This window comes from Pseudophryne corroboree, chromosome 1 (genome assembly GCF_028390025.1).
Source record: "Pseudophryne corroboree isolate aPseCor3 chromosome 1, aPseCor3.hap2, whole genome shotgun sequence".
In the NCBI taxonomy this organism is placed as follows: domain Eukaryota; kingdom Metazoa; phylum Chordata; class Amphibia; order Anura; family Myobatrachidae; genus Pseudophryne; species Pseudophryne corroboree.
In genome coordinates this window covers 274,540,154-274,561,200 of record NC_086444.1, presented here as the reverse complement: position 1 = coordinate 274,561,200, position 21,047 = coordinate 274,540,154, and the positions used below count along the sequence as shown (strand labels likewise).

At 47.6% G+C, this 21,047-nt stretch overlaps 1 protein-coding gene across 1 annotated transcript in view; it reads left to right on the top strand.

Moving 5' to 3' along the window:
* LOC135064304 (trichohyalin-like) overlaps window positions 1–21,047 on the top strand; it is a 242,588-nt gene that overhangs the window by 186,805 nt on the left and 34,736 nt on the right. Inside the window, exons 16-21 of the mRNA XM_063964273.1 lie at window positions 5,644–5,907; window positions 6,390–6,452; window positions 13,291–13,386; window positions 13,658–13,759; window positions 14,200–14,382; window positions 14,759–14,890. Of these exons, the coding sequence (XP_063820343.1) occupies window positions 5,644–5,907; window positions 6,390–6,452; window positions 13,291–13,386; window positions 13,658–13,759; window positions 14,200–14,382; window positions 14,759–14,890 (840 nt within the window). The remainder of the gene's footprint in view (window positions 1–5,643; window positions 5,908–6,389; window positions 6,453–13,290; window positions 13,387–13,657; window positions 13,760–14,199; window positions 14,383–14,758; window positions 14,891–21,047) is intronic.

The window sequence follows — 21,047 nt, the reverse complement described above, 5'->3', positions numbered from 1 at the left end:
TTTTCTCTCCACAGCTCCGCTGAGAGGACGCTCCCCAGGCTCTCCCCTGCAGAAACACGATAGAAGAGGGTGAAAAAGAGAGGGGGGGCACATAAATTTGGCGTAAAAACAATATATACAACAGCTACTGGGTTAACACTAAGTTACTGTGTGATTCCTGGGTCATATAGCGCTGGGGTGTGTGCTGGCATACTCTCTCTCTGTCTCTCCAAAGGGCCTTGTGGGGGAACTGTCTTCAAATAGAGCATCCCCGGTGTGTGTGGTGTGTCGGTACGTGTGTGTCGACATGTCTGAGGTAAAAGGCTCCCCTAAGGAGCAGATAGAGCAAATATGTGTGTGAGAGGGTGTCTCCGTCGACAACGCCGACACCTGTTTGGATATGTGTAAGTGCTAAGGTGAATTTATTGCACAAAAGATTAGAGAACAGACAGGAAATCTACCCAGGTCTGTCCCTATGTCACAGAGACCTTCAGTCTCACAATGCTCACTATCCAAAATAATAAACACTGATATCGACACGGAGTTTGACTCCAGTGTCGACTACGATAATGCACAGTTACAGCCAAAATGGCAGAAAGGTATTCAATATATGATTATTGTAATAAAAGATGATTTGCATATCACTGATGACTCATTTGTCCCTGACACAAGGGTACACATGTTAAGGGGAAGAAAGCTAAGGTAAATTTCCCTCCTCTCATGAGGAAAAAGAGCGGGAATCTCCAGACAAGAGACTGCAGCTTCCCACAAAAAATTCTCAGGCAGTATCCTTTCCCCACTAGGGCCAGGATGTGATGGGAATCTTCCCCTAGGGTGTCACGTTTGCCCAGAAGGTAGCACTAGCTATTCTCAGGGATCCTGCAGATAGCGTGCACATTCTGGTACACTACTCAGACCGGCGATTGTGTCGGCATGGGTTTATAGCGCTGTGGCAGCGTGGACAGGTACCTTATCAGCAGAGATTCAGACCCTAGTATGCATATAGATATATATATGTATATATAGATATAGATATATATTAAAGATGCTGTCTTAAGAGATATGTATATATAAAACATGCCCAAAGAGACATGAGTATACTGGGTCCTAGAGTCAAAGCTATGTCGATTTCTGCTTGACGTGTCCTGTAGAATATGCAATGGACAGATGATGCCGACTTAAGAGGCATATGGAAGGCTGAGGATTGTGTGGAGAAGGGTTCTCGGACCTGGTCTCCACAGCTATAGCTGGTAATTCTGATATTTTGCCTTATATTCCTGCACAGCCTAGGAAAGCACGACATTATCAAATGCAGCCTTTCGAATAAAGAAACAAGAAAGTCAGAGGTGCGTCCTTTCTTGCCAGAGGCGGGGACAGAGGAAAGAAGCTGCACAACACAGCTAGTTCCCAGGAACAGAAGTCCTCCCCGGCCTCTACAAAAATCCACCGCATGTCGCTGGGGCTCCACAGGCGGAGCTGGGCCCGGTGGGGGCACGCCTTCGTAAGTTCAGCCACAAGTGGGTTCACTCCCTGTTAGATCCCTGGGCAATAGATATTGTGTCTCAGGGATACAAGCTGGACTTTGAGGAGATGCCCCCTCACCGACGGCCCTGCCGGCTTCCCCCCACGAGAGGGAATCAGTGTTAACTGCAATTCACAAATTGTATCTTCAACAGGTGGTGGTCAAGGTTCCCCTCCTTCAACAAGGAGGGGATTATTATTCGACCATGTTGTAGTCCCGAAACCAGACGGTTCGGTCGGACCCATATTGAATTTAAAATCCCTGAACATATACCTGAAAAGGTTCAAGTTCAAGATGGAATCGCTAAGAGCGGTCATTGCAAGCCTGAAAGGGGGAGATTTTATGGTGACTCGGGACATAAAGGATGCATACCTTCATGTCCCCATTTATCCACCTCATCAGGCGTAACTCAGAATTGCGGTACGGGATTGTCATTACCAATTTCAGACGTTGCCGTTTGGTCTCTCCACGGCCTTGAGAATATTCACCAAGGTAATAGCGGAAATGATGGTGCTCCTGCGGAAGCAAGGTGTCACTATTATCACGTACTTGGACGATCTCCTCATAAAAGCGAGATCAAGAGAGCAGTTGCTGAACAGCGTATCACTTTCTCTGGAAGTGTAACGGCAACACGGCTGGATTCTATATATTCCAAAGTCGCAGTTGGTTCTTACAGCTCATCTGCCTCTCCTAGGCATGATCCTAGACACAGACCAGAAAAGGGTTTATCTCCCGATAGAGAGAGCTCAGGAGCTCGTGATACTGGTCAGGAATCTATTAAAACCAAAACAGGTGTCAGTGCATCACTGCACTCGAGTCCTGGGAAGGAGGGTGGCATCATACGAGGCCATTCCCTTCGGCAGGTTCCATACGAGAACCTTCCAATGGGACTTACTGGACAAGTGGTCCGGATCACATCTTCAGATGCATCGGTTAATCACCCTATCCCCCAGAGCCAGGGTGTCTCTCCTGTGGTGGCTGCAGAGTGCTCACCTTCTCGAAGGTCGCAGATTCGGCATTCAGGACTGGGTACTTGTGACCACGGATGCAAGCCTCCGAGGGTGGGGGGCAGTCACACAGGGAAGAAATTTCCAAGGGCTGTGGTCAAGGCAGGAGACTTGCCTTCACATCATTGTCCTGGAACTAAGGGCCATATACAACGCCCTAAGTCAAGTGGAGACCCTGCTTCGCGACCAACCGGTTCTGATTCAGTCAGACAATATCACCGCAGTGGCTCATGTAAACCGCCAAGGCGGCACAAGGAGCAGGGTGGTGATGGTAGAAGCCACCAGAATTCTTCGCTGGGCGGAGAATCACGTAAGCGCACTGTCAGCAGTGTTCATTCCGGGAGTGGACAACTGGGAAGCAGACTTCCTCAGCAGGCACGACCTCCACCCGGGAGAGTGGGGACTTCATCAAGAAGTCTTCGCGCAGATTGTAGGTTGGTGGGAACTGCCACAGGTGGACATGATGGCATCCCGCCTCAACAAAAAGCTACAGAGGTATTGCGCCAGGTCAAGAGACTCTCAGGCGATAGCTGTAGACGCACTGGTGACACCGTGGATGTTCCAGTCGGTTTATGCGTTTCCTCCTTTTCCTCTCTTACCCAAGGTGCTGAGAATCATAAGGAAAAGAGGAGTGAGAACAATACTCATTGTTCCGGATTGGCCAAGAAGGACTTGGTATCCAGAGCTGCAAGAAATGCTCACAGAGGACCCATGGCCTCTGCCTCTAGGGCAGGATCTGTTGCAGCAGGGACCTTGTATGTTCCAAGACTTACCGCAGCTGCGTTTGACGGCATGGCGGTTGGACGCCGGATCCTAGTAGAAAAGAGGGATTCCGGATGAGGTTATTCCTACGCTGATAAGGGCTAGGAAGGACGTGACGGCTAAACATTATCACCGTATACGGCGAAAATATGTTGCTGGGTGTGAGGCCAGGAATGCCTCTACAGAGGAATTCCAGCTGGGCCGTTTCCTTCACTTCCTACAGTCGGGAGTGACTTTGGGCCTAGAATTGGGGTCCATTAAGGTCCAGATTTCGGCCCTATCCATTTTCTTTCATACAAAAACTAGCTTCTCTACCTGAAGTTCAGACGTTTGTAAAGGGAGTGCTGCATATTCAGCCCCCCTTTTTGTGCCATCAGTGGCACCTTGGGATCTTAACGTGGTGTTGAGTTTCCTGAAATCTTACTGGTTTGAGCCGCTTAAGACCGTGGAGTTAAAATATCTCACGTGGAAAGTGGTCAAGAATTGGCGGCTTTGTCATGTAAAAGCCCCTATCTGGTTTTCCATATGGACTGGGCAGAATTACGGACTCGTCCGCAATTTCTGCCAAAGGTGGTGTCATCTTTTCATTTGAACCAACCTATTGTGGTGCCTGCGGCTACTCGTGACTTGGAGGATTCCAAGTTACTAGATGTAGTCAGGGCTTTGAAGATTTATGTAGCCAGAACGGCTGGAGTCAGGAAACCTGACTCGCTGTTTATCCTGTATGCATCCAACAAGCTGGGTGCTCCTGCTTCAAAGCAAACTATTGCTCGCTGGATCTGTAACACGATTCAGCAGGCTCATTCTGCGGCTGGCTTGCCGCCTCCAAAATCAGTAAAAGCCCATTCCACAAGGAAGGTGGGCTCTTCTTGGGCGGCTGCCCGAGGGGTCTCGGCATTACAGCTTTGCCGAGCAGCTACTTGGTCTGGTTCAAACACTTTTGCTAAGTTCTACAAGTTTGATACCCTGGCTGAGGAGGACCTTGTGTTTGCTCATTCGGTGCTGCAGAGTCATCCGCACTCTCCCGCCCGTTTGGGAGCTTTGGTATAATCCCCATGGTCCTTACGGAGTCCCCAGCATCCACTAGGACGTTAGAGAAAATAAGATTTTACTCACCGGTAAATCTATTTCTTGTAGTCCGTAGTGGTTGCTGGGCGCCCGTCCCAAGTGCGGACTTCTTCTGCAATACTTGTATATAGTTATTGCTTAAATAAGGGTTATGTTATGGTTGCATCAGATTTGTCTGATGCTCTGTTGTTGTTCATACTGTTGACTGGGTATGTTATCACAAGTTATACGGTGTGGCTGGTATGAGTCTTACCCTGGATTCCAAAATCCTTTCCTTGTAATGTCAGCTCTTCCGGGCACAGTTTCCTTAACTGAGGTCTGAAGGAGGGGCATAGAGGGAGGAGCCAGTGCACACCAGTAGTACTAAATCTTTCTTAGAGTGCCCAGTCTCCTGCGGAGCCCGTTTATTCCCCATGGTCCTTACGGAGTCCCCAGCATCCACTACAGACTACGAGAAATAGATTTACCGGTGAGTAAAATCTTATTTTTACTGCACTATTAACTATATGGTGAAATGGAGTAATGGGGAAAATTGCTTATGTAAATAAACTGCAGCAGTAAGGTCCATATTTCCTGGTTTGTGATGTCGCACATGTCTTTCTCATTGCACATAGGTTAGTGTGATAAGATGGCATCTGTAGTCTATAATACAGCAGAGAGGAGAAGACCCAGAGTGGCTCCAACAATCGGTGGCCAGCGATGATCGTCGATCCGTTGGAAAATCAGGGATATTAAACACATTAAAATTGCCCAATTCCCCAATCCTCACAGAAAACGATCAGTAGCGGTGAATCGAGATTTTATTGACATGTTTTTAATATTCACGATTTAACAACATGGCCGTCGGGGGGATCAGGACATTGGCCCAATACATTTCTGATGTATGGGGGCCTTTGCCCTTCATACCAATTTCCACATTTCCTTTCTGTATTGTGGTAACTAATAAACAGTGAGCTCTCACCTTTCATTCTCAGTCTGTCTGCTTATTGGCATTTGTGTTCCCCCATTCTGCAAACCTGGAGAAGTTATATAGAGATGTGATTGATGTGCGTGCAACTCGTATTTGCATACACTTGGTTCTGGCGCTTACGCAGTGCAAAAAGACGTAAAATATGCTGTGCATTTGGGCCTATATTCAACTCTCCATCAGCCCCAGTGTCTCCAAATATGGATCCTAAGATTCCAGTCAATATAATACAAACAAATGAATTAATATACTGTATGGTCAGTGTAGAACAAATGATACAAGAAACAGCAGCACTTTCTCGCAATGTTGCTCATGCAGGGACTTTTCCATAATTACAGACTCAGGAAGAAGAAGCCAGTGTCCAGCAAGAAGCATTTAACCAACAGATCACTGACCTAAACTCCCAGATCAGAGAACAGAGCACAAGAATAGCCTCTCTGGAGAAGATCCTATCTGAGAAGGAGCTGGACCTGCTGAAGCTGCGGGATCTGTTGTCTTCTATGAAGGCTGAGAAAGAGGCGCAGATGCTGGCTGTAGAAGCTATGAGAGATGAGCACAATAAGGGACTGGCTGAACTACACCTCCAGCATCAGCAGGACAGGGTACACATTGCTTTTAGTCTCACACATGTTCTTACATTTGCCTATTCTAGATATACAGATGTGTCCCCCTACGTCCTTGCTGCAGTCACGTTAAACAGCCTTTCTTGTCATTCCTAGTCGTGCACACATTTCATAAGACCAGGTGTCTTTTTGTGCATTTTCCCTGGAAAAAGCGTCTTTTTCGCATCACTATGCGAATAATACGCACAAGCAGACTCTGCTGATTAAAATAATATGCAGCATGCCTATATTATGTGTGCGACTGCGGCTGTATCTGCATATGAAATGCAACGTTACAGTGTTTTCCTGGAAAACACTAACGTAGCATTTCGTATGCAGAACTTTTAGCTTGTCATTTACAGACTGGAAACAGAGACATGACATACAGTATATTACATACTGCCAGCTATAAAAATGAAAACACCTCTGCTACTGTATACGTGTTGCGATGTGAGCTTACTGTAAAATGTGTTATACTCCAGGATCTTCATATTGTAAAACTAAAGGAAGAGATGCATAGCCAAAAACAGAGGGAAATCCAGCAGGTAAGTTTCTAACTTTGTTTTCCCTTGAGGGTTACACTCTATAGCAAGCATCATTTTTTATGAAGTATTGTACATACCAGGAAAACATTGGCCCAGATTTATCAAGCCTTGGAGAGTGATAAATTGCACCAACCACCAATTGCACCAAGAGTGATAAAGTACCAACCAATCATCTCCTATCATTTTTCAAACACAGCCTGTAACATGGCAGTTAGAAGCTGATTGGTTGGTACATTATCACTGTGCAATTATCACTCTCCAAGGTTTGATAAATTTGGGCAATGAGAGTAACCTCTCATTTTTAAATACTTCCTGGATACGTCACATACACTTGGGGCTGAATTATAAACAAAAAACACACAACAAGGTTAGATAATATTACGGAAGTCATACAGCCATAGGGATGTACATACTTATTGGGCCTAATTTACAGTTAAACATAAAAAGGTGGCTTTTGTGTAGAGGAAAATTGCACCTGTGTACTTACTGTGCATTGTATTTTGATTGCGTATATATTAAGGGATTTGTAACATTAAACCTAATGCATAGATATGTCCAGCGCAAACATGTGTTCATCATCATCCCTCAGAAACTGATGCCAGGTCTATAGGATACACTATTGTAATCATAAGGTGTATCTTAAAAATATATAAAAGTCAAATTCTGATGCTTGTCTAAGCGATGGGCATATATCTCCATGGAAAGCCCCAGACCGGCCCTTCCAAGTGCAAGGGGAAGAAATATAAGATATGCTCAGCCTCAGATATGGATGTAAGTTATACGCAGTACGCCATATCTTACGCAAGTCACATTTTACAGGACACAAACATTTTACAGGACACATTTTACAGGACACAACTCTAAATCAACCCAGAAGTGTTCTCCGAAAGGAGAGCTCTATAAGATATCATCACCCGATTATTATTATTATTATTATCCGGGGTTTTTTCTGCTGCAGGTTACATTGGTTTCCACAGGGAAACATCGGGGGTGTAGAGTGGATCTTGATCCAGAGGCACCAACAGGCTAAAGCTTTAGGATGTCCCAGGATGCATTGGGGCCTCCTCTATAACCCCGCCTCTAGGCACTGTGAGCTCAGTTTCAGTTGATGGCCCTCATTCCGAGTTGTTCGCTCGCTAGCTGCTTTTAGCAGCAGTGCAAACGCTAAGCCGCCGCCCTCTGGGAGTGTATCTTAGCTTAGCAGAAGTGCGACCGAAAGGTTAGCAAAACTGCTCGAAAAAATTTTCATGCCGTTTCTGAGTAGCTCCAAACCTACTCCTTCCTTGCGATCACTTCAGTCAGTTTAGTTCCTGCTTTGACGTCACATACACGCCCTGCGTTCGGCCAGCCGCTCCCACGTTTCCCCAGGCATACCTGCGTTTTTACCTGACACGCCTGCGTTTTTTAGCACACTACCGGAAAACGCTCAGTTACCACCCAGAAACACCCACTTCCTGTCAATCACTCAACGATCAGCAGAGCGACTGAAAAGCGTCGCTCGACCTTGTGTAACACTGCATAGTTTTGTGTGAAACTACTTTGCGCATGCGTACTGCGGCCCGTACGCATGCGCAGAAATGCAGATTTTTACCTTGATCGCTACGCTGCGAACAACGGCAGCTAGCGATCAACTCGGAATGACCCCCGATGTCTGTAGCAGGTCACTTAACAGGTGGGCTGCACTGGGCAGCCCTGAAAAAGCTTTTTCTGAAAGAACATTTTTTGCAAAACTGGGTTGTCAGCGCTGTATGTCATGGTGACACTTCAGCGCTGCAGCTCCATCACCTCCCAAGCGGCGTCGCATATTCCCGCGGCCTGATCCCGGGTACTTGCGGCAGAGACGCTCTGGCTTTAGGCACGCGGTTGCAGTTGCTGTCCTGGTTCACGTGGCTGCTACAGGGAGGGGTAAGAGCGTCCCCCAGGTAGGACCCGCCATTAAAAACCGTTCCGTCCGCGAACTAGGGAGACGGGTCGTGGCGCTGACGTGGACACTGTCACCAAGCAGGGACCCCACTAGACCACCAGGGCAATAGAGCACAGGTCAGCTGTACTAACGCTCCATTTAATAAGGTTCGCTAGTACCTGGGGTGGAAGTTCAGCATAGGGGAGCTGGCGCTTGACCTGTAGCCTCTCCCCGGCCCAGGCCGACATCTACTGCAGATTTTTCCACCCTGGAGCTGCCTCACACTCTCCCTCACTCCCTGACTGAGACGCTGGGCACCATCTTATAAGCATAGTTGCGGCTAGTCTCTGGGACTGCAGTGCAAGGTCTCCCTTGTAAAGCCGCCTGTATACAGCGCTGTGACTTTACAAACACTTGAGTATTCTACATGTGTTTATACAGACAGTGTTGGTTAAGAAAAAGTGTACCTATTACAGGATATATTGTACGAGTATTCTGATATATACCTCCGATCTAGGACCGTGCTGTGTTTTTTTTTATATATATGTGTGTATATATATATATATATATATATATATCTGTACATACACTAGTCCAGTGCAGTTTTATTGTCATAATAATTATCTGCATTGACTGTGTGTGCCTATATCTGCTGTGTGGTTTCACTTTCAGTGTTTCCCAGATATATCTATATTCTGTTCCTTAGGGGACTAGGTGCGTCAGGGTCATATACAGTATATAGTGTGTCACAGTATTTTCCTATTACGTGTATTCTACTGTGTACTCGGTCACATAATACCGGATTTATTCGCTGGTGTTGTGTACTGTGACTCCAGTCACATACTAACGAATTTATTCGCAGGTATTGTACTCTGTCTGGCTTTATCGTACTAATTCGCTCTGTTATTACATTTGTGGACAATGTCTAACAAGAAGGGCAGTAAGTCTTTGAATGCTCCTGCATCATGCAGAGCATGCTCCAAAGATGTACCAGAGGGGGAAGCTGTGTATGATGGTCTGTGTACTATGTATCATACATCTCCTAGTCAGTCTGCAGCTCCTGTAATCAGGAGCCACCCTGGGCTGCGTTCACAAACCTACTGGGTACTCGGGTGGAACGCCATACGCTCCCTATGGGACCACCTGTGCCATTACAGCCACAATTTGTCCCTATGGTTAATCCTCCTTGGGCGGAAAATGTGTCTAACCAGTTGAAGCAATTAAATCATTACTTGGTTAGACAAAAATCTACTCCAGGTCACTGTAGTGTCTCTGGGTCATCTAAGCAGGCTGCTTCCTCCTCACAATCCACAAATCTCTCAGATGTTTCATCTGAAGAGGAGGGGGAGCATACTGTCCTGTCAGACACTGAATTAGGTGTTTCTGACGTGGTTTCTCCATTGCAAATTGATGTCCTTGCCCATGTAGTTGCTATTAAGCAAATCCTACAAATCACTGATGATGAGGATTGCACTACCGTGGCTGAGAAAACTGATATGTTTAAACAGCAGAAGGTGGTTATAAATCTCTATCCCTATTCTGACCATTGGTGGACATCTGGCAGGAGCCCTGGTCTAATCCAGGGAAGAAATTCCCTCTGTCTAAATGGGCCTTGGCTCGCTATCCTCTCCCTGCAGAGTTATGTAACAAGTGGGAAAATTCACCGCCGTGGATGCTCATGTCACCCGCCTAGTGGTGTCCTCCACTCTGCCTGTCACCACTGTCACTTTACTGAAGGAACCAACAGATAAGTATGTGGAGGGATGCCTGAAATCTACTCTCTTACAGGTGCTGTACATAGACTCACTATTGCGGCCTCTTGGGCTGCAAAAGCAATTGAAGCATGGATTCGGGCATTAGAGGAAGAGCTGTCCGAGGATATATCTGACAATTCCAGACAATACCTGTCTCACATTACCACCACGCCTATTACATTCAGGAGGCGTCCTCTGAGGCGGGTGTGTTGGCAGCCAAGGCGTCGACTATGTCTGTCCTGGCTCGCAGTATTCTATTGTAAGGTCATGGAAGGTGGACCTAGACTCCAAAAAGACCTTGGAGGTACTCCCCTTTAAGGGGAACATTTTGTTTTTGTCTGAATTGGCGGTTGCTAAGACTGCCTTTCTCCCAAATACTAATCCTTCTGCACAGAAGGCTAAAGGTACTACTTTTCATTCCTTTCGACCTCAAGTGAAAGCAAAAGGTCAGGCATACCCGAGACAATCTTGTGCTCTCAACACCACTAAGCCCAAGGCAAGACAGTCCTGGGCGGCCCGTCAGCCTGTTTCTAAACAAGACAAGCCTACCTCATTGGATAAGATCTCACATGATGACTTTGATTCCGGAAGTTCGTCTGTCGCTGAACTGGTGGCTACAGGACCAGCAATTGAGCAGGGGACGTCCCTTCTGGATTCCCGACTGGGTCCTGCTGACAACGGACGCCAGTCTGAGGGGATGGGGTGCTCTTTTCAGGGTCACTGGACCAAGGAGGAGTCACTCCTCCCAATAAACATTCTGGAGTTGCGGGCGGTTTTCAATGCATTGACTCTCGCCCTGGCTCTGGTACAGAACAGGCCGGTTCAAGTACAGTCAGACAATGCCACTACGTTGGCATACATAAACCATCAAGGCGGCACTCGAAGCCGCATGGCTATGATGGAAGTGTCAAAAATCTTTCGTTGGGCGGACTGCCATCTGCCAGCAATATCGGCAGTGTTCATTCCGGGCGTCCTAAACTGGTAAGCGGACTTACTCAGTCGCAATGACGCGCATGCCGGGGAGTGGAGTCTTCATCCAGAAGTCTTTCAACTCCTAGTGGACTAGTAGGTCCTACCAGACGTAGACCTGATGACGTCTCGACACAATCACAAGGTTACGGTCTTCGGATCAAACACCAGGGATCCTCAAGCAGCGTTCGTGGACGCACTGGCAATTCCAAGGAACTTTCAGCAGCCCTTTGTGTTCCCTCCAGTATCACTTCTGCCCAAAAAAGTTCAAACAATAAGGAGGATTTGTACTTCGAGACGCTCCAGCGTGACTCAGACGGCATTGGTTCTCAGACCTGCAGGGTTTATCGACAGAGAGTCCTCTTCTACTTCCTCAGTGCACTGACCTCCTTGTACAGGACCCTTGTCTTTATCCGGACCTGGCCAGACTGGATTTGACAGGGTGGCTCTTGAGGCATAACTCCTGATAGACAAAGGATTCTCTGAGGCGGTCATCAAAACTATGTTAAAAGCCCGCAAACCGGCATCTGCTCGGATTTATTACAGGGTCTGGAATTCTTACTTCACCTGGTGTGCTGATAAGAATTATGATGCATACAGATTCAGAACTTCCAGAATTCTGGCTTTTCTGCAAAGAGGTCTGGACTTAGGCCTTCGTCTGGCCTTCCTCAAGGTTTACATATTTGCCTTGTCGGTATGATTTCAGATAAAAATTGCGTTTATACCTGACGTTCATACATTCACTCAGGGTGTCGTACGGATTCAGCCTCCCTATGTCCCTCCTGTGGCTCCATGGGATCTGTCTGTTGTCCTGAATGCCCTGCAAGAGTCTCCATTTGAACCTCTTGAGACGGTGGACCTTAAATGGCTCATGGCCAAGGTCTTGTTTTTACTCGCTATTTCCTCTGCAAGAATGGTGTTGGAGTTAGGCGCATTGTCCTGTCGTCCACCCTTTCTAATATTTCATCGTGACCGGGCAGTTCTTAGAACTCGCCCAGGTTATTTACCTAAGGTGGTGTCATCTTTTCACCTTAACCAAGAGATTGTAGTTTCTGCCTTTATCTCTTCTGATTTGTCCTCCAAAGAGCGGTCTTTGGATGTGGTACGGGCTCTCCGTATATATATCTCCACTATCAGGAGGTCAGATTCCCATTTGTTTTGTTTGGTTTTCACAAACGTGGCTGGCCTGCGAATAAGCCAAGTTTGGCCAGATGGATTACAACGGTGATTGCACAAGGTTATGCGCAGGCTGTACTCCCAGCTCTTCCTGCCATTAAAGCCCATTCAACTTGGTCTGTTGGACCTTCTTGGGCGGCCCCCCGTGGCGCGTCCGTAGAACAATTGTGCAAGGCGGCTACGTGGTTCTCTCTGAACATGTTTATTAGGTTCTATGCCTTTGATACTTCCGCCTTTCATGATGCTTCCTTTGGACGCCGGGTTCTCATACCCGCTAAGGCGCGTCCCCTCCCTTGAGGAACTGCTTTAGGACATCCCCGATGTTTCCCTGTGGGACCCAATGTAATCTGCTGCAGAAAAGGAGAGTTATGGTAGACTTACCATTGTTAACTCTCTTTCTGCGAGGTACATTGGGTTCCACGGGGTGCCCACCCTGACGCACCTAGCTTCTATGGGTTTGTATGGCATTAGCCGCTGGTCCCTTCTCCTGTCGTGCGAATGTGGTTCTATGTGACTAACATCTACCTTCTTTCTTACCTGCTCCTGCATTGGACTGGTTAACGAAACTGAGTTCACGGTGCCTGGAGGCGGGGTTATAGAGGAGGCCACAATGCATCCTGAGACATCCTAAAGCTTTAGCCTGTTGGTGCCTCTGGATCAAGATCCACTCTACACCCCCCATGTTTCCCTGTGGAACCCAAAGTACCTCGCAGAAAGAGAGTTAACAATGGTAAGTCTATCATAACTCTTCTTTTATATGGCGCCACAAGGGATCCGCAGCGCCCATTACACAGTACATAATCAAATGAGCAAACAAGAAAACAGCACTTACAGTTCAAGACAATATAGGACAGGTATAGAAAACCAGGGTTTAGGTGCCAACAAAGGGAGTATGGAGTATAAGATAGTGTAAGTAAGAAAAGGAAAGGCACATGAGGAAAGAGGTCCCTGCTCTTGCGAGCTTACAATCTATAGATGTCATTAATCTTCTGTTACATCAGATGTTTCTGGTTCTTATTGCGTTGTGCACATTAAGTTTGCAGAAAATATGGAGCAGGTGAAAGCAAAAGCTCTTAAGGATCAAGCTGAAGCTCTGAAAAAAGAAATGGAGAACGTAGTAAAGTCTCTGGAGGTAATGTACTACAATAATACGTATTCCCTGATGTGCTATAGCCATAATGCAGAACCAGGTCATTCTCCGCATCTCCTGCAACTTTCACCATATCTGAAGTGAGCAGGAATATGGGTGAATACACAGGAATGTGAGCTCATGTTAGTGAGGACGACCTTTGTAATATGATGGTTGGAGACTGGACACGGCTTGTGAAAATGATAAAGTGTTATAACCTACAGTAGCATAGCAGCTGTCCTCCTCACAGCCATTATGTGTACCCTTATTTCAGCTGAAAGACAAAGACATTGCAAAGCTGAAGGAGACTCTCAAGTCACAAAAAGAATCCATGAAGAAGCTAGCTGTAGAACTGAAGCAAGAAGCAAGAGAGATGGTAAGACGGACATGGATCTTTATCATTTTCACTTAAATAGCATGCATATGTATGATTGCTCATCCTCTTTATTGGGCTTTCACCATACATCAGTGTAGTCTGTAAAATAGGATTGTTGCATTCTGATTTTCTCTTTCTTAATGAATATCCTGTGTTACTGTCTGTTCTTTGACAAAGGTTATTTCCGTTATTGAAGCTTGTCTTGCTTCGGTGTACTTGGCATTCAGTCGTGATGACTGCCATCTGCCAGACTTCTTTACACATATTTTCAGCAGACTTTCTGTTACAACTGGGGATAAGATTGTTACTTCAATATCAGATGAATATATTATATAAAGCGGAGAAGAGGGATTGGGCATGATTCCTACAGGACCGGAAGATTACCGTACTGTTAAATTTGACATTTCTGTTTTTGTGTTGGGCTGTTTCCTGCATTCTAGGTGCACAATACACTAGTGCATGAGCAGAAAAAGTGGGACAGTGAAAAGAGGGATGCACTACAAATACAGAGGCACACAATGGAAGAGGAGAGGCTTCTAGAGCTGGCTGATCTGCGGGAAGCACTGGAAAGGGAGCGCCGCACATCTATGACATTGGAAAAGAAATCTGCCGACCTTCAAAATGTAAGATTGCTGTATAACCCAAGAAGACGTTATGTGGTAGTGAAGAGAGTACAAATGTGGGTCCACGTAGATTAGGTAGTGAGGTTGGGTAAGTCTATGCTATAACATGTAACATATAATACAGGCTTGTTTATAAGTTCTCCTTTATTAGAATGGCTGTTTCTGCCTGTAAAATACAGTTAGAGTATGCTAATATGTGACTGTCTTGCTTCCTGGACTGTAAGTTATTACCTGCTTACCAACACACCATTCTTACAATTGTTCCCCAAGAAGACTTCTATTATCAGCCTACAAAAGTGCCATTTGATGTAATTCTCCATATGCCTGCAGCACATTATTGTCATCTGCAGCTAGTGATTGTGCTTTTTCTTGGTAGATAATTCAGGAGCATGAAATTTACCAACGTACCCTACAGCGGGAGAAGCAAGAAGCTTTGGATGAGCTACGTGCAGTCCTGAAAGAAGAGAAGCAAGAAGAGATGAGGAGACTCGAGGATGAGCTGGCACAAGTATGATCTGAATCATGACTGAGTACTGAAAGGACATCAGACGGGTTGAACGTTGGAGTGATAGCTGAGTTGTTGTGAGCTGACATGAGAGAAGGAAGGATAATGCTATTAGGAGGTATATTGGAAATCGTAAAACCAGATCTGGTCCAGGAAGGAAGGCCGGTAACAAGGGTTGTAGTTATGTCACAAGCTGGTATGCAGAGTAGCAGGGACTATTCCCAATCGTGGGTGTCCATAACACCCATAGAGTGGGAATAGAACCTGTGGCGAGCGCAGCACCCAGCCCGCAAGGGGCTTGTTGCGCTCGCGCTCCCCCCGCCGCCCATCTCGATGCCGGGATCCCAGCGTCGGTATGCTGACCGACGGTCACGCTTACCCAACCCACATATAGGATCAGAAAGTCGGAACCAGGGAAGAACATGAAAACCTAGTAAAAGTCTTTAGAAAGGGAATAGGATTCTGGAGCCCCCAGATCCTCTCTGCACTGAGTAATTGTCTGCTGTTAATGTAGTCTGATATGGAACCCCAAAAAATCAGAGAAAATATTATATTGTACACTGTATCTAAAAATCTATATTTAAATAGTGTAGGCAATTGCACTTGCCCTTTATAGGTTACCAGCATGCTTTGTACAAGATTACACCGTTGTCTGACGGGGATTTTTTCATATAACAATGTGGTCAGTGTTGAATCCATTTTTTGCGTTCTCCAGTTGATAGAGATTGTTATAGACTATGGAAGTTCCAGGAGAGAAGAATTGATTGATATAGACAGGATCATTTCTATACATGGGTATCAAATGCAGTTTACATTCCTTATTTCAGCCTGTGTTTGTCATGGAGACTGGAGGTCCTTAGAAGTGGTACATGGAGTACAGGGTATCGCACAGAGGGCACAACAGGGATTAAGCAGGCTTCTCCCAGCAGTTTCTGTGCCCACTTGCAGGCTTCCCGTCTCATCTGTAATTATATCCTATTATGCCTTGGGGCAGATGCATTTTCTCTGACGTCCTAGTGGATGCTGGGAACTCCGTAAGGACCATGGGGAATAGCCGGCTCCGCAGGAGACTGGGCACATCTAAAGAAAGATTTAGGACTATCTGGTGTGCACTGGCTCCTCCCCCTATGACCCTCCTCCAAGCCTCAGTTAGATTTCTGTGCCCGGCTGAGCTGGATGCACACTAGGGGCTCTCCTGAGCTCCTAGAAAGAAAGTATAATTTAGGTTTTTTATTTTACTGTGAGACCTGCTGGCAACAGGCTCACTGCACCGAGGGACTAAGGGGAGAAGAAGCGAACCTACCTAAGTGGTGGTAGCTTGGGCTTCTTAGGCTACTGGACACCATTAGCTCCAGAGGGATCGCACACAGGACCCGACCTCGTCGTCCGTTCCCGGAGCCGCGCCGCCGTCCCCCTTACAGAACCAGAAGCAAGAAGGTCCGGAAAATCGGCGGCAGAAGACTTCTGTCTTCTCCAAGGTAGCGCACAGCACTGCAGCTGTGCGCCATTGCTCCTCATGCACACCACACACTTCGGTCACTGATGGGTGCAGGGCGCTGGGGGGGGGCGACCTGAGCAGCAATAAATAACACCTTGGCTGGCAAACTGACACCATATATAGCCCCAGAGGCTATATAGGTGTATATTAACCCCTGCCAGAAATATTAAAATAGCGGGAGAAAGCCCGCCGAAAAAGGGGCGGCGCCATTTTCCCTCACAGCTTCGCTCCCCTGCAGTCCTGCACTACAGAAAGGGTAAAAAAGAGGGGGGGGGGGGGGGCACAAATTTAGGCGCAGTATAATATATATATGCAGCTATATGGGGAAAACACTCTTTATAGGTGATATCCCTGTGGTATATAGCGCTCTGGTGTGTGCTGGCATACTCTCCCTCTGTCTCCCCAAAGGGCTTTGTGGGGTCCTGTCCTCTGTCAGAGCATTCCCTGTGTGTGTGCTGTGTGTCGGTACCGCTGCGTCGACATGTATGATGAGGAACATGATGTGGAGGCAGAGCAAATGCCTGTAAATGTGTTGTCACCCCCTGAGGGGTCGACACCTGTGTGGATGGACTTATGGAAGGAATTACGTGACAGTGTCAGCTCCTTACATAAAAGGTTTGACGACATAGGACAGCCGGCTACTCAGCTTGTGACTGTTCCAGCGTCTCAAATGTCATCAGGGGCTTTAAAACGCCAGCTACCTCAGATGACAGACACAGATGTCGACACTGATACCGACTCCAGTGTCGACGACGATGAGACTAGTGTACCCTCCAATAGGTCCACCCGTTACATGATTGAGGCAATGAAAAATGTATTACACATTTCTGATAGTACCCCAGGTACCACAAAAAAGGGTATTATGTTCGGTGAGAAAAAATTACTAGTAGTTTTTCCTGCATCTGAGGAATTAAATGAGGTGTGTGAGGAAGCCTGGACTTACCCCGATAAGAAATTGATAATTTCTAAACGGTTATTGGCAGCGTACCCTTTCCCGCCAGAGGATAGGTCACGTTGGGAAACATCCCCTAGGGTAGATAAAGCGCTTACACGTTTATCAAAACAGGTGGCACTACCGTCTCCGGATACGGCCGCCCTAAAGGATCCTGCTGATAGAAGGCAGGAAGCTACCCTAAAAGCTATATATACACACACGGGCATTATATTGCGACCAGCGATTGCATCAGCATGGATGTGCAGTGCTGCTGCTGCGTGGTCAGATTCCCTGTCGGATAATATTGATACCCTGGATAGGGACAATATTTTGCTGAGGGGTGGAACTGTTGGGGACGGTCTTTCAGACCTCGTTTCCACAGCTACGGCTGGGAAATCGACATTTTGCCACAGGCTACCCCACAGCAAAAGAAAGCACCGTATTATCAAGTACAGTCCTTTCGGCCCCATAAACACAAGAGGGCTCGAGGCGCATCCTTTCTGCCGAGAGGCAAAGGGTAGAGGGAAAAAGTTGCAGCATACAGCCAGTTCCCAAGAGCAAAAGTCCTCCCCCGCGTCCGGTAAGTCCACAGCATGACGCTGGGGTTTCACAGGCGGACCCGGGTATGGTGGGGGCCCGTCTCAGAAATTTCAGCACACAGTGGGCTCTCTCACAGGTGGATCCCTGGATCCTTCAAGTAGTATCTCAGGGGTACAGGCTGGAATTCGAGACGTCCCCCCCCCCCCCCCCCCCCCCACCACCGTTTTCTAAAATCTGCCTTACCAGCAACTCCCTCTGTCAGGGAGGCAGTGTTGGTGGCTATCCAGAAACTGTATTCACAGCAAGTGATTGTCAAGGTACCCCTCCTTCAGCAAGGAAAGGGTTACTATTCCACAATGGTTGTGGTACCGAAACCGGACGGTTCGGTGAGGCCCATCTTAAATTTAAAATCCTTGAACACTTATATCAAAAGGTTCAAGTTCAAGATGGAATCGCTCAGGGCGGTTATTGCGAGCCTGGACGAGGGGGATTACATGGTCTCCCTGGACATCAAGGATGCGTACCTACATGTCCCCATTTACCCCCCTCACCAGGAGTACCTCAGATTTGTGGTACAGGACTGTCACTATCAGTTCCAGACGCTGCCGTTTGGGTTATCCATGGCACCGAGGGTCTTTACCAAGGTAATGGCCGAAATGATGATACTCCTTCGCAAGAAGGGAGTTTTAATTATCCCGTACTTGGACGATCTCCTGATAAAGGCGAGGTCCAAGGAACAGTTGGTAGTGGGGGTAGCACTTTCTCGGGAAGTGCTACAACAGCACGGCTGGATTCTCAATATTCCAAAGTCACAGCTGGTCCCGACGACACGTCTTCTGTTCCTGGGAATGATTCTGGACACAGACCAGAAAAAAGTGTTTCTTCCAGTGGAAAAAGCCGAGGAGTTGTCATCTCTAGTCAGAGACCTCCTAAAACCGGGACAGGTGTCGGTACATCAATGCACACGAGTCCTGGGAAAAATGGTAGCTTCGTACGAAGCAATTCCATTCGGAAGGTTCCACGCAAGGACTTTCCAGTGGGACCTGTTAGACAAATGGTCCGGGTCCCATCTCCAGATGCAACAGCGGATAACCCTGTCGGCAAGGACCAGGGTGTCGCTGCTGTGGTGGCTGCAGAGGGCTCATCTACTAGAGGGCCGCAGATTCGGAATACAGGACTGGGTCCTGGTGACCACGGATGCCAGCCTTCGGGGCTGGGGGGCAGTCACACAGGGAAGAAATTTCCAAGGACTGTGGTCAAATCACTAGATTTCGCTTCACATAAATATTCTGGAGCTAAGGGCCATTTACAATGCCCTAAGCCACGCAAGGCCCCTGCTTCAGAACCAGCCGGTACTGATCCAATCAGACAACATCATGGCGGTTGCCCATGTAAACAGACAGGGCGGCACAAGAAGCAGGAGGGCAATGGCAGAAGCCACAAGGATTCTCCGATGGGCGGAAAATCATGTGTTGGCACTGACAGCAGTGTTCATTCCGGGAGTGGACAACTGGGAAGCAGACTTCCTCAGCAGGCACGACCTCCACCCGGGAGAATGGGGACTTCATCCAGAAGTCTTCCAAATACTGGTAAACCGGTGGGAAAGACCACAGGTGGAATTGCGCCAGGTCAAGGGTCCCTCAGGCGATCGCTGTGGACGCTCTAGTAACACTGTGGGGGTACTAGTCGGTTTATGTGTTTCCTCCTCTGCCTCTCATTCCCAAGGTAATACGAAGGCGAGGAGTGAAAACTATACTCGTGGTTCCGGATTGGCCAAGAAGAGCTTGGTACCCGGAACTTCAAGAGATGCTTTCAAAGGACCCTTGGCCTCTGCCGCTCAGACAGGACCTGCTGCAGCAGGGGCCCTGTCTGTTCCTAGACTTACCGCAGCTGCGTTTGACGGCATGGCGGTTGAACACCGGATCCTGAAGGAAAAGGGCATTCCGGAGGAAGTCATCCCTACCCTGATCAAAGCCAGGAAGGATGTCACCGCAAAACATTATCACCGCATTGGCGAAAATATGTTGCTTGGTGTGAGGCCAGGAAGGCCCCAACGGAGGAATTTCAACTGGGGCGATTCCTGCATTTCCTACAAGCAGGGGTGACGTTGGGCCTCAAATTGGGGTCCATTAAGGTCCAGATTTCGGCCCTGTCGATTTTCTTCCAGAAAGAACTGGCTTCCCTGCCTGAAGTTCAGACTTTTGTCAAGGGAGTTCTGCATATTCAGCCTCCTTTTGTGCCCCCAGTGGCACCTTGGGATCTCAATGTGGTTTTGGAGTTCCTGAAATCACATTGGTTTGAACCACTTAAGACTGTGGATGTGAAATATCTCACGTGGAAAGTGGTCATGCTGTTGGCCCTGGCTTCGGCCAGGCGTGTGTCAGAATTGGCGGCTTTGTCCTATAAAAGCCCTTATCTGATTTTCCATATGGATAGGGCAGAATTGAGGACTCGTCCTCAGTTTCTCCCGAAGGTGGTATCAGCGTTTCACTTGAACCAGCCTATTGTGGTGCCTGCGGCTGCTGGGAACTTGGAGGATTCCAAGTTACTGGACGTAGTCAGGGCCCTGAAAATTTATGTTTCCAGGACGGCTGGAGTCAGGAAAACTGACTCGCTGTTTATCCTGTAGGCACCCAACAAACTGGGTGCTCCTGCTTCTAAGCAGACTATCGCGCGCTGGATTTGTAGCACTATTCAGCTGGCGCATTCTGCGGTGGGACTACCGCAGCCTAAATCTGTAAAAGCCCATTCCACAAGGAAGGTGGGCTCATCTTGGGCGGCTGCCCGAGGGGTCTCGGCTTTACAACTTTGCCGAGCTGCTACTTGGTCAGGGGCAAACACGTTTGCAAAATTCTACAAATTTGATACCCTGGCTGAGGAGGACCTGGAGTTCTCTCATTCGGTGTTGCAGAGTCGTCCGCACTCTCCCGCCCGTTTGGGAGCTTTGGTATAATCCCCATGGTCCTTACGGAGTTCCCAGCATCCACTAGGACGTCAGAGAAAATAAGAATTTACTCACCAGTAATTCTATTTCTCGTAGTCCGTAGTGGATGCTGGGCGCCCATCCCAAGTGCGGATTGTCTGCAATACTTGTAAATAGTTATTGTTACACAAATCGGGTTATTATTGCGAGCCATCTGTTCAGAGGCTCCTTTTGTTATCATACTGTTAACCGGGGTTCCTATCAC